This window comes from Notolabrus celidotus, chromosome 18 (assembly GCF_009762535.1).
Source record: "Notolabrus celidotus isolate fNotCel1 chromosome 18, fNotCel1.pri, whole genome shotgun sequence".
Taxonomy (NCBI): Eukaryota; Metazoa; Chordata; class Actinopteri; order Labriformes; family Labridae; genus Notolabrus; species Notolabrus celidotus.
Window position 1 is genome coordinate 11,759,037 of NC_048289.1, and position 14,339 is coordinate 11,773,375.

The 14,339-nt window shown below is 40.1% G+C and overlaps 1 protein-coding gene across 3 annotated transcripts in view; it reads right to left on the reverse strand.

Moving 5' to 3' along the window:
• Positions 1-921: 921 nt before the first annotated feature.
• The window catches only part of LOC117829624 (cytohesin-3), a 37,404-nt gene continuing 23,986 nt past the window's right edge, over positions 922-14,339 (reverse strand). For all 3 annotated transcript variants that reach the window (XM_034707205.1, XM_034707206.1, XM_034707207.1), the window contains 6 exons: positions 13,294-13,442; positions 13,034-13,145; positions 8,262-8,338; positions 6,183-6,254; positions 5,907-6,061; positions 922-2,172 (listed from right to left, as the gene is read on the reverse strand). In XM_034707205.1, the coding sequence (XP_034563096.1) occupies positions 2,100-2,172; positions 5,907-6,061; positions 6,183-6,254; positions 8,262-8,338; positions 13,034-13,145; positions 13,294-13,442 (638 nt within the window). In that variant the 3' untranslated portion in view covers positions 922-2,099. The remainder of the gene's footprint in view (positions 2,173-5,906; positions 6,062-6,182; positions 6,255-8,261; positions 8,339-13,033; positions 13,146-13,293; positions 13,443-14,339) is intronic.

Genomic DNA, 14,339 nt, shown 5'->3' on the forward strand with positions numbered 1-14,339 from the left:
ATGCTCTCACCAGCTCTGGATTGCAGAGCAAGATGTAGCTCCACTTTTCCTTATCAGAGATGGTTGGGGTCTAGTAGCTCCTCAGGCTGCTCTCATATTTCTGCCCACTAACTGTTATTATTTCTCAACTCTCAAGACCAGCCTGAGACCTTCACTTATATATTTACTCCATTGTCAACAGGCAGAGGTGAAATGTTCTGCTCATTGATTTGATATGTGTAATCAGGTCGTACCTGGCATCACTTTTGTTGCTGACAACTTTGTTGTTATGAGGTTTCGACCAATCAGAATCAAGTTCTTAAAAGCTAGATCATGAGTAAAAAAGTCAGGAAATAGCTCAAGATAATGCTGGTTCTCCCATGATATCAAGTTAATTACAGCTGTTTGTGAGACCTCAGCTTGTGTATCTCTGTCTTGGATAACAACACTGATTTTTACATTTTAACAGACTAATTCACCCCATTATCCTGAAAACAAAGCTTGTTATGTCGTGATTACTTGATAGTTTCCTGATTCAGTCACTGTGATAGGTCAGATCACAAGCATGCAATGTCTGTCATTGTCCACAGTAATGAAGTCAGTTAAGCCTATCTCTATGTTTGTTTTGTGCTTTTGCAGCTCTGGGGGAGTAACTGTGATCATCTGACTTTAAGAAAGATCATTGGTCCGTCATAATGAGAACGAGGGGAATAATAACATTGCTTGATACAAAGGCATTGGAAAACACAGAGATTTCACAATAGTCTCAAATTACTCCACTTACCAATGAGTACCAATGGGCATTATGACCTTTTCTCCAAACCCAGCAGAAAAAAAGTCACGTTTTTAACACCATTCCTACCAACAGCAGCTTTAAAGCTTTCATAAGTTTACAACACTATGTTGAAAGAAAACCAAAGAACCTAACATTGACACAGAATCTTGTTTTCTGATCAGCATGTATTTTTATTCAAAGTCTTCATCATCAAAGTATTCAGTAGATAATTTCCCAAATTAAGATCAAACTATTTCTCAACCTCAGCATTGCAAAAGATTCAGCTGCAGTTTGGTTTGATCTGTTTAAGGAAAACAGTCTTAATATTCCAGTCCACGTTTGCACAGTATTCAAAAGCTTTTTGAACCCGCTTGTTTCCTGTTTTTATGTATTATCTGATCTCCAGTACTAACACAGAGTGAGGAGGTTTCACTACTGCACAACCTCCCTCCTCCTCTTCCTCCTCTTGTAAACTGTAATCGTGAACTAAACAGGTGAATGGGTAAAGGCTACAGCTGTTATGATTTACATGCTACATGAACACATCAAAGAAAAGAAACAGTATGTACATCATATACTACTATACATGCATTATGTAAAAGGGGGGCTGCTTCTTTTTGTTAAACAAATTAAGAAAATAAATACAGAAGAGATTATCACAGAGGAGGATCTTCAATACATAAAATGACAGACTGAAACTGTGGCCACTTAAAGGATCATTACACACAAAATTATATTGTTTTCTATAATCACCTGCATTCACTTTTTTTGCCTTCAAGAAGGTAAAAAGGAAACACTCTAAATGAAAAAGTATATGAGCTTACATTTCATTTTTTCAGAGTAAACCAGAGTGTTTGCATATACAGATACAGTCACTTGATGGCTAACAATCAGACCAGCTGATTTAGAAGCTTGAGGCTTTTTGTAGTAACAGGATACTCCAAAAAAATATTGTTGGTGTTGGCAGTTTCCAAAGGATGTATGAGATGAGGGTAAAGTTCCGTATGTGTCCAGCAGAGGGTGATCTCGTCACAGCTATGTTTTGCAACACCTTCCTATTGACTCAAGTCATTTTTTCCTTTTGTTTTCATCCAGTTTTGTAAAATATTTTTGGTCACAGTCCTTCCAAAAGTCTCTGCACATTTGATTAAACCCTCCATATCCACACCAGTCAAGAACTGAGGTGCAGAAAATCCATTTCAGTCAGAAAAATTCCCACCTCTGTCCCTCGCCCTCCAGCCCTGAAAGAACAACAGGAGGTCTTCAATGCTCCTGCTGCACACAAATACACACTAATACACAGGTCGCAGAGATGAAGGAAGGTGTCATAGAAGATGGACTGTCATCATTTCTTATTGGCTATTCTTCTTTTTCTGGTGGCCAGCATGTCGTAGAAAGGATCCCTGCTGATGCTCGCTCTGTGGAAAGAGAGGACAAAAGAATGGGTCACTGATTTTTCCACTTTTTTGATCAAGAAATATTTAATTCACAGTCAAAGAGAAATAAAGACACAATCAAACATCTTTCTGGCCTATTCTGGCATGACTTTCATGTATTTTCCCATTGTACTAACTTGACCTTAATCTGTCTTGTCTCCATCACTCATCTCACCAAAAACACATTATGCTGTGTGTCTGCAATGCATTCCGGGAGATCCAGACAGAATCCTGTTTGCTTTGATTCTGTGTTTTCAACACCAAAACCTGACATTTACAGTGATATTTTACACCTCTAAAGATGTCTGGTCGTCAATCAAACTGCACTCACTGTGCTTTAAAGATCTGCTTTTAAAGGTTAATTATTCAGGTTAGCCGAAAAACAAAATGCATCCTGTAACACTTCAACAATGTCAACTTGTCTAATTTGGAGAGGGATATCAATGAAAATGAACACAGAAAAATACAGCAATACTCAATACATATGAAGGGTTATTGTCTGTTTTGGGCGTCAGTATCTCCACTACAGAACTCTTCTTTAAAACACGACTTGCCACCTTCTCTCCAACAGCAAAACAACATTCAAGCAATATGACCTGAGACGCAGTGATTTTATTCTGAACATCAGCACTGCTGTGTTTCGGTCATAGGCATGACACCGAGTGCCACAGGAAGTCCCAGCAGTACAACATCATGACCTCGAGTATGATATTATATTTATACAACGGTCCCACAAGTAGTATTGTGTATTTAAAAAAGCAACAGATTTGTATTTTTCTGTTTCCCTCCACCAAAAGATCTGGTTCTGTAACTTTATTCAAACCGGACTGTTGCGAAACAACCCCAACATGTTCCTGCACACTCAGTGTACGTCGACAGCTTCAACAGGACGCTTCTACCAATCATCCAACAGTGGAAAAACTGTCCTACAGTTACTTTAGCAGTCTGTATGATTCTGAAACATCAGCTTGATGGATCTAAATAACCACTGTCTGCTGTTATGTTATTAAACAATATTCAGACCAACTGGCTGAGGTAAAGTGATACAGATACGAAGAAGAATCACATTAAAAACTCACTAAAACTACTCTCCACCAGCGTCATCCAAACATCCTCAATCTGGATTATGATCTGATCGTCTGAAGGCACATCCGGAAGGCTTTAAAAGGTGTTGTAAAGCGTTCTGCATGCTTCTCTCCCAACACGAAGGAAAAACGACGGCTGACTTGAAAGGCGCCTCCAAATAAAATGTATTATTATTATTATTTAGAGAGAAAAGTCCCACTCACAACACACTATACCAGCAATCATAAACACCTCTTCTCCAATCAAATCCCTGGGTCAGAACCTTTTTATTTACGTCTATGGTCAGAACCAAGTGTTCAATAATCTATATTTTTGCCCTGAAGCTATAATCGGTTAGCCGACTACCTCTAAGACCTGCAAGTACACATTTCTTATTTTGACAAAGGAAATATTGTAAGTTGAATCAAGCTTCAAAACAAAATTCTAAATTTGTTAGCAATCCCTGTTACTTTTTAGCACATGCAGCAGAAAGTAATCAATATAATCTCTGTTTTTGGTCTCCTCCATCCCGAAAGAAAAAAGCATGTCTTTTTAGTAAGCTGCAACATCGGGGTTCAAAAGTGAAGCCAATGTAAGAGTGCATAAAACTGCAGTTCCTTGGGTGCCTTTTTGAGACTGGCTGCACAGGCAAGGAATCCCCATTAACACTCATCTTAAAATGCCCATTTATACAATATATTTCCGCATTTCGGCCCACTATGAGACTCATCATGACAAAAAATACAACAGCTGTTTTTGTTCAAAGATAGTTCATTAAATGTGAACATTTTCAGAATGTACATGTACTTTTTTGCACTAAAACAAAGGGAAACATTTGAGTTGTCATTCTCTATAGGTTAATATGTTATGATTTTACTGGTCCGGCCCACTTGAGGTCAAATTGGGCTGTATGTGGCCCCCGAACTGAAATTAGTTTGACACCCCTGGTCTAAGCTTTTAAGCCGCTATGTGTTCCTCTATTTCTACCAGCTAGATGCTGACTTTACGTTGGTAAAGTAGCATTCAGTGTGTTCATTGTCATTTCTAAGATGTGTTTCCCTTTGCTGCTCAAGGTAACCTTATTAGGGCAGTAAGAGAGAACCATTTGAATCATTCAAATGCAGACCAACCAAAACAAAAGCAGAAAGACAGTAAAAGCTCCTCTGTTAGAAGACGGAAGAGTTGAGTGTAAAATATTTTTCATAACAATTCATACCTTACACAATACACAGGAAACTGAAACATTGTTGTAGATATTTTACTGAAGATTCTTATAACTTTTGTGTTGTGTTGTGTTGATGTAACTCCACAGCATTTTTTGCCCTAAAGTGTCCTCAAACACACACACCATGATGGGAATAACTCTGAGTAACCTGCTGCTTTCCCAGCAGAGGAACAGTGCACACGCTGAGGGCACCAGCCTTACACATCCGTGTGTGTGTGTGCACAGAAACTACAACAAGGGCAGTTTCTAGCTCTGCAGATGAGTCAGTTGGAATACTAAGGATACTGTGTTTGTGTGTTTGAACCTGCTGACCACGGGACAGTCTGACGCCCCCAGCAGCTGAGTCAAGTGAGAGTGTGTGTTCAGCTCCGTCCTGCTGAGTCCAATCTGTGGTCGTTTTTTTTTTACCTACATTGACGGGAAGAGACGTGCAACTCGACTAAAACCACACTTTTATTTCTGAACTAAAATCACTTGCAGAGCTGGAGCAGAAGTGTGAGATGTGTTACACAGAGAGCACATCATCCTAAGGTCAATAGGCTAAATCTTTTAAACAGAGAACATGACCCCCTTTCTCATCTTTACAATCACTTTAACTGTACACAGAGCAGCCACACAGAAGCAAGACTTACAGTAACTTAGCCCACAAAGCCTTTCTAGGTTTGATGGATACACAGTTGTCAATGCTAAGTGGTTTAATAATACCATTAGAGTGATGGAAGCATTGTGTAATATGATTTCTCTGCTGTGATATTGATCATATTTGCTGGTGAAGCTGCAGCTGAGAGGATGATAACCAGCCAGCTGATCAATTACCCACCAGGTCCAATTTACTGCTGCACCTTCACTCTGCTGCCTGGTTAACAAGGCTGCATTTGAACAAATCAGATGTAAAGGCTGCCAAAGTGTGTGTGTGTGTGTGTGTGTGTGTGTGTGTGTGTGTGTGTGTGTGTGTGTGTGTGTGTGTGTGTGTGTGTGTGTGTGTATGTGTGTGTGTGTGTGTGTGTGTGTGTGTGTGTGTGTGTGTGTGTGTGTGTGTGCAAGTGTGTTTTTCTTTGCTAATCAAAGGGAAGTAAACTTTTCCAGTGAAGCAGGAATAAACTCTAGGTGTTATCTGAATGGAAGTGTGAGAAACGGACCCACGTTTAGTCACCACCAGACCAGTGTGTGTTCATTAACTTTGCAGTTCAGTGTGTCAGTGTGTACCTCTGTGTGTGTGTGTGTGTGTGTGTGTGTGTGCGTGTGCGTGTGCGTGTGTGTGTGTGTGTGTGTTTGTGTGTGTGTGTGTGTGTGTGTGTGTGTGTGAGTCTCATAGTCAAGGTCAGACATGAGAAAGTCCCACATGGGAGCAGCTCGGTGTTGGCTAAGTGCCCTCTCAGTGTAAATGGATCCACGCTAACATGCTAACACGCGCTCTCTCTCTTACTTGATGGATTTGATCCACTCCTCCTTCTCCTCCGGTGTTGGAGCTGATATCCTGTACACAACGTGGTTGCCCTCAACGACCCGTCCGTCTGCCTCTGTCTTGCAGGCCTTGATCACCTGACCTTTGTGGTTGGGGTTGTAGAGTTCGAAGCAGTTCTAGGGACACATCAGAGCAGAGAAAAAAGTTAAATTGAAGATATGTTTCTGTTCTTTGAGGGAATTATAGAGTTAAATAATGATTAAGAAGAACAGGAGAGGGTCTGGGGTCACTTCTTACAGGTTTCCTGGGCTCGTCCACCTCTCTGATACTGAGGTTCTCCAGGGGAATGATCCCACGAGGCTCTTTATCCTAGAAACACAAGAATATAAAGATGACAATCAGTATCAACTTGGAAACCAATTAAGGTAGATCTAACACTTAAATCAGTGAGGAAGGCTGCCGAACACATATGCTGCATCCGAAAATAGTGCAAAAATAAATGGGCTTTCTTACGGCAAAGTAAAGGGCTGAAAATATTCAAAATACAGTCTGCACTTACACCGAGAACTAAGTCAACAACCCTTAGAATTCCTTACCGGAGCTTTAATGGGTCTTTAAGTTTAGATAAAATGATCTGTTGAACTAGTACGTTTTCTGACTATAGTTCTGATTAGCAAATGCCTGCAATCCAACACACTGAACTGAAATTGCTGTTCATTGTTTAAAAACATTCATGCTAAACATCCACGTACTCATAGTGTAATTCAGATTTTGTTAGCATCTAAATTTGAGCATTTAGCTCTGTTGTTCCTCAGTTCAGCCTCACAGATCTGCAAACACAGCCAAAGACACTTAATCATGTTTCTTCAGAGTTCAAAAAGTCAACGCACGGAGAGGAAGCAGAGTGTATTTTTATTTTCTTAAAGCATTAGAATATGTTACAATTTACTGATTTCATTTCAAACTACAGTTTTGCACATTTCACTAGTGGAAAGTGACAACTCCCTTTTCAAGTTCATCGTTATTTAAGCTGATTTAAATGGCTATTAATTATATTTTATGGCTCTGAATTAGAATGTAACAGTTTCCTTTATGCATGCAGCACCTTTATGTGTGTTATCTTTGAATTTTAGCTACAGCCTGACAGCATCTCAGTCAAATCAAGTGGGTGTTAAAAGCACACCGGATACTTTTTATTCATTCTGGTCACGTTGAGTACAGCACCCCAGGGCTATAGAGAGGGCGAGACATAACTCTGCCCTCGCCATCCTCCACCCTCCAGTGAATGCTGTGTGTCTGCGGGGCCAGATGTGGAGGGGGTATGTGTGTGTGTGTGTGTGTGTGTGTGTGTGTGTGTGTGTGTGTGTGTGTGTGTGTGTGTGTGTGTGTGTGTGTGTGTTGCGGAGGTCCTTGAGGAACAGCCCCGTGTCCTGCTTGTCATCTTCTTACTAATGAGCGGGCACAGCAGGGGGAGGAACTGCCCTGGGACAGCTGCTCACAGCTGGCTGTTTGCGTGTCTTTTATGAGTGTGTTAGTGTCTGTGTGTGTGTGTGTGTGTGTGTGTGTGTATGTGTGTGGGTGTGTGTGTGTGTGTGTGTGTGTTTGTGTGTGTGTGTGTGTTGAGGGTCTGGTAATGTACATGTGTACAGATTTTTTGGAGGGAGGTTTCTGTGTCCCGGGTTGAAGCATGGGTGACAGGCAGAGGGTTTGGGGGGCACTTGGCTTGCTGCTTAGCGGGGCCAGATGTGTGCTGTAGACTTTGCAGATGTTTCCCATGATGCCTTATGGTAATTGCTTGAGTGAGGTTCATTTAGGTCAAAGGCGCTGCATCTGTTAAAGAGGTGGAACTGGAGGGCAAAGTCCTCAGACTGTCTTTATGTGCGTGCATGTGTATGTGTGTGCATAAGTGTGTGTGCTTGCATGCACGCATCCTTTACATGAATGTAATCTATATTCCTTTTACATATTATTAGACACAACAGTATGTTAAATGAACATAGATTACATGTTTTGCTTTATTTTTCAACTTTAAATCCTGAAGTAATGAATCCACTTATACTACTTATTTTCTGCTCCTGAAAGTGCTTAGCTTTAAAACAAATATAACAATAAGTATTTGAAATGTAATTACATTTCTTTTGTGTTCTGAAGGGAATATTGACCCTTTATAAAACAGAGAAGTATTAATGTTATTTTGTAACTTTAAGCCAGTGGATAAGCTACATTTTTCAGCTGTAAAACTATTCATTTAAGGTCCCTGTAAACATTTTTGTAGCTCATTTGCAAAATATACCCATATTTCGTTTCAAAATAACTTAAAAGTGCAGATGATGCAAACATATCAGACTCATTAACATATCCGAAATGATAACTCACTGTTGTGTATTCAAAGTAATAGAGGCAGTTGTCGGTCAGAATGAACCACCGTCTTTTCCATGTCTTCACCCTTCCTCCTGCAAAGAGAAACACACAACATTTGAGTTCAAACTGGGGGGGAGGGGTGGCATGTTTAAGCTAACCTGCTAGAGACCTTGCTCCACGTGCCACATCTGGTTCTGATCCTCAGCTTTCTGCATTATTAGGCTCAATCACAGGCTGGATTCTCCCTCCAGCACCCCCACTCCCTGTCCCAATAGATTTGTGCCCTGTGCGGGGCTATGCAGGCGAGGCAAGGGTAGAGGGGGGCTTATGAAATCTGTTCCCCAAAATGTACAAACCTCATACATATGAAACTAAAGCAGGAGTGAGTGCAGATAATCATCTCAATTCAGAAACAACATAATATTATCTCAGACACAATCTCTCCGTCTGTCACCATCATCAGATAAATGTAGATTATTGGGATTACTGGATTTTCTGTCAGTGATGCAATGGGCGATTTACCTTTATTATCAAACTTATTATTGCTGATGTCAGTGTATTGTCTGCAGCATGTGCACTATAATAACAAGTTTGCTGACTTCACAGATTGAGTAGCAAGCAGCCGTTACTGATGTAATCAATATGTAATGTTCACTTGACCCAGATTTCTTCCCATATTGAACGCTAGAGTAAAATGCTACATCTACATTATATATGAGCAATGTTTACTTCCAAATGCATCCAAATCATCTTACTCAGCTCAATAGGTTTGAACAGGTAGAATATAGGATGCAGTTTTTAGATAAACACAAAATACAAGGTTTGTTCTGCTAATGCTAACCATGTGGTAGTTTATCCTTAATGGCCATATAATCAATTACATCCTAAAAACATGCATTTATCAAAGATTTATGCCGCAGGACCTTTTCTTTTTTTCATGTTTTAATGCATATTTTCCATCCACTTAGTATTATTGAACTATAATGTTTCCAATGTGTTTAATTTAGTCAAAAGGTTATTTGTTAGATGAATTTGAGGTCCAAAGTACTGCACACTGGCTGGTCATTTATCCAAGTGGAGTATTGATCAGATAGTATCTTAGTCAGTGTAGATGTTGAACACTTAATAGAATTAGACACCAGTCCAGTCCTACTTCTCTGACATGAGACCGCTCTGCATTCACTTTGGTTCATATGAATGTTTTGGAGGGAAAAATAGTAGGCTATCTGTCATTAATACATTTGACTCTATTTCAGCATAAAAACCATAACCAACATACACACAATCTATACTACCCCTTTTTAGATACTAAGCCTATTAATGTGTGATAACACTGTCTAAAGAATTGTACGACATGCTGTTCAAACTGGATGATGAAGGATTCAGGCATAGCAGCAGGCTCACTCTTGGCTAATAGTATGGTTTAATGAGAGCTTATGGAGATACATAAGCAGTGCAGCAATATGTCAAACTGAACAATCTGACAAGCCAGCAGAGTGCTTCATTCAAACTAAAAGAAAATCTTCTCTCATTAAGCAGGGACTCTGCTGATGGAGCTGAAATTAGTGTGGAATCCACTAATGAGATAAATGATCTGGGAAATGCAGCTGGTGGGATCGAAAGCAGAGTAAAAAAAAAAGGAAAAAGCTGTTTCTGTGTGGGTAGAGAAGCAGGCAGCAGTGTGATACTGCTGCCTGTAGTCGAGGAATACAGAAAATACAAATTAAAATAGGCAAGTTAGGCCTTAGTTTGACAGAAAGTCCAGCATCACAGGAATAAGTATGTGTCCCCATAGCGCATATTCAAGCTGCCCATTCACTAGCTATAACAGGACTGAGTCCTCTAGCAGATATTCAAACAGAAGCTGTATGAGGCACAGGGCAGGTTCACAGTGGGAGAGATGGCCTGTTCAACTGACCCCTTGGTGGGACAATGATTGTTAGTCCTACTTTAAAAGCAACTCCTTGATCACGTGCTTTAAGTTATTTTTAGTTTGTTTTCTTTGACAGCTTTGACAAGCAATTTCATTATTTTATGGCAATATACTTTCAGATTTTTTTCTCTTGATGAGAGTCAGCTGAAACGATTGATACCTTACACTACCATGTCTGTATGCCAAAAATTACACTAATATTTTAGCTAGTAGCTTTGTTAGCTTAGCATAGCACAAAGACTGAACATCATGTTAATTAGTGAGCTGAAGAGTTTTTGGCAGACAGATTTTGATCCAGCCAGGCCTGCTTTTTTCAACTATTTCTAGTAATTATTTGTAATTATTTATTATAGGATAGCCCCTTGAGATGCAGCATCTTGTTTCAAGGGGGTCCCAACATTATGCCAAACTAGGTTAAATGGTAGCGAGAAGTTCCTACATTTTGGACTTTACAGAAGTTAGGCTGATGTTAAGCTTTAGTCTAGTTGTCATTTAAGAAGTTAACAAGCATATCAAAAATGTCACTATTCCAGATTTCCAGACCAATGTATTTCCAGCATAAATATATTGTCAGTTTTGCAATAAATACAGATGGTCAGAATAAATGTTATCTTTGTTTTCACTTCCAAAAAAGGCGTTTTAATACCTGTAATAAATATGTTGTTCCCTTACAGTTACTTTTCCTTAATTGTAAAAACTGTATGTTTTGTACAAACAGGAATATATCAAAGAGGATCTTTCTAGTGATACTATGATCTTCATGAAGCCAACAATAACTCATGTGAAGGCTTCTTGGGGAAAAAATGATTGTGACCTGCTTGTGCACAAATTGAGACAAGCCCTGTGCGTCATCCAGCTACTCCAGAGGCACAAAAGGAGACCAGCGCATCCCCATGCAGAATGAGAGGGACCACTGACCTCCAATTGCCTTTCCTTTGAATGAGATAAACCAATACTATACAACGTTGTTCCCATTTGCTCAATAAGCCAATTAACTGATGTGGCTAGCATGTTCAGGGGCCCGGTGTGCTAAAGAGATAACGGCTGCCAATGCCAGTATGAGGGACTGCGTTATGAACCAAGAGGACAGAGGGGTGTACCTACCTCCTAACACAGAGATTTAAGGAGGAACAGCCATCACAGAACAGAATGAAAAAACAGAACAGTTGAAAGGGTGAAAAGTTAGAGAGAGATTGACGACAAGAAACACAGAACGATTTCAAAGACACAGACACAAAAGGCACAATAATCACTGTGCCAGAGGGACATAAAGTGAAAGTGTAATCACAAAGAGCAGCATGCCTTGAGTAAGAGATGAAGGATAGGAGAGACAGTACAAGACAGACAAAAGAAGAGGGAACAAAATGTGGACTAAAGACTTGGATCTCATTGCACTTTATCTGACACCATGATGAAGGTGGACAGTTTTGGGGCAAAAGGGGGCACGAGCAAAAAATAACTCAAATGAGCATTATTAGAGCTAATGAGTATTGCTAATATCAACTAATTTAGAGATACTGAGGACAATTTCAAGAGACATTAGGCCATTTTTCAAGGGAAAACAACATAATTGATAACAGGGATGCACCGATCCGATCCTGGTATCAGATATCGGCTAGATCGGACTCAAAAAGCTAGATCGGATATCAGTGACAAAGGGCCGATATATAGTGCCGATCCAAATGGCAGATCTATTCATCTCAGTTCTATGCTTTTCTGTGTTTGCAACAGCCATGTGTCTCCTTCGTCCTCAGTGCCGACCGGTCTGAGCATTTTTGCCTGGCGGAGCATGATGGAGGATAACTACAGTTTAGGCCCCGCAGTTTAGGTGCATGTCACGCTTCTTTTGCTAACAACTCAGCCGGAAACTTGCAACATATGTAGCGCTAATGTTTTGACGGATGGCAGTCTCACTGAAAAAATATAATGGAAGCCCAAAAGAAGAAGTTTACCTCAGCTGTAGCCGACTGCAAAGAAGGAAGAAACCTTCTATTAATGGATTCAAAGTGTGAAAAAACGGACAGGTTATTGGATTGTTCCAGATCCTTGATATAAAGGGATTCCACCCTCTGGTTTAGCACTTGGTACAGTTCACCATCAAGTCAGAAAAACAGGATTCTATCCTCACATTAGAGATTGTTAAATCAAAACCAGAATCGTATCGGCTAGTATCGGTATCGGCAGATACCAAAGCCCAGGTATCGACATCGGTATCAGGACCTAAAAAGTAGGATTGGTGCATCCCTAATTGATAACTGTGTCATCTATTGTTAAATCACAATTGCTTCTTAAATAACAATGTTTGCTGTGCTGAACAGTACAGTAGGAAAGGTGCAAATTCATGACGAAAGGTAGTTTGCTAACAATAATTTTAGCAAAGAGAGAGATAAATGCTAACATTAGCTTTTACAACCTAGCCAATATGTACGCAAAAAGCTATCAAATAAAATGTTTATGCTCGCAATGTGTGGAAGTTGTAAATAGCCTAGTAGCTGTTAGCAAAGAGGGCTAACAACTCAAAATGAGAATATAAAGTCATAAACTCAAGCCCCATTTATGCTGATCCGAAGCAGCTAACAGTGTCAGCTTCATCACTAGCAACAGCAGGTTATAACAACACTTTTTGAAGTTTCCTCCACATTGGATTCCCATTTCTGTTTCTTTTATCATTTTTGCCCAAGAGCTGTCTTACCCTAACATGGTTGTCTTTAAGCTAATCATAAACAAGATACCCACTGTGAAACAACACAAACACTTTTCACCATGGAAGTGAAGGACACAGCTAATTAGCCCGTTGTTGTGGCTCTCCTGTCATAAACAAACACAATACTCGTGCCACTGTTTGTGCACATACCAAGCTTTAGGAGCCAGCCTTCTCTATCGGGGTTGAAGAATGTGTGCGTCAGATCGTTCCCATCATCCTCTGGGATTTTGAATGGCTCGTTTTTGATGCTGTCGTAAAGGTTCTGTGGACAGAAGAGGAAGACTGTTCATGGCAAGTGGAAACGTTGAAGGAAATGCATCATTCTTATGGAGTAGGTGTGACAGAGTGAGTGGTCAGGGACATCAATCATCACTCAAACACACACAAACTCATTATAGAGAAATCCTCACCCTGAGAAGCTCCTCTGGTAGATCTCCTCCTTCATTGATGCCTCTGTTCATGGAGATGAAGCGCTCCACAGGGGGCTTGTCTCTGACGTTGGGGTTATGTAGGCTGGTGTTCAGCATGATGATGGCGAATGATAGCACATAGCAGGTATCTGGGAGCAGTGGAATCAAATGGGTTACAAGACTGTAGGTCCAGTAATAGAGAGCCCAAGCCAACCATATCTGAATATACATTTTGTATGAGTTGGAATTATTTTTTTACAATGTCTAAAGACACATATGTTTCCTTTCTGTATTATCTTTGGAGGTTGATTAATTTAAGTAGTATGTGAAGCAAAGTTGTCAATAGCATATTCAGTCTTGTATTTTAAGGCTTGCACACATAAAACAGGACATTATCTGCATAAGGTGAAATTTAGTGTTCACAGAGACCTCTCCTTTTCTGTTTCTTTTTGCACATCATGTTAACAGAGCTAACACTGGACACACGCCACATTGGAAGGATTTCACCTGCTGTGGTCGGACAGGATACAGGAGGGCAAGACTGAACTAACTGGTGAAGAAGGCCAGCTCAGTCCTGGACTCCGTGGAGGTGGTGGCTGACAGGAGAATTATGGCCAAAGTGTCGTCTCTGATGGACATTTTTTTTCTATATAGATTCTTGTTGAAATTCTTGTTCTGTACACCGTCTTGTTTGCTGCTGTAACTCCATGAATTTCCCTTTTGGGGGATGAATAAAGGAGTATCTTATCTTATCTTATCTTATCTTATCTTATCTTATCTCATAAATGCACTTTGTGTGAATGCAATTTTTTAAAGTTTATTTGGGGGATTGCATGCCGTTATTCACAGAGGATAGGACAGTGTATAGACTAAGAGGACTGATAGAGAGAGTTGGAAATGGCATGGCGCAAAGGGCTACAGGTTGAAATCAAACCCAGGCTGCTGCTTGAGGTCTAAAGCCTCCAGTGCAAAATCAACTGGAAACATTGAAAATGGTTTTAAATGCGGAAAAATCCAAACTAATGCTTTTTTCAAATGCATCTTTT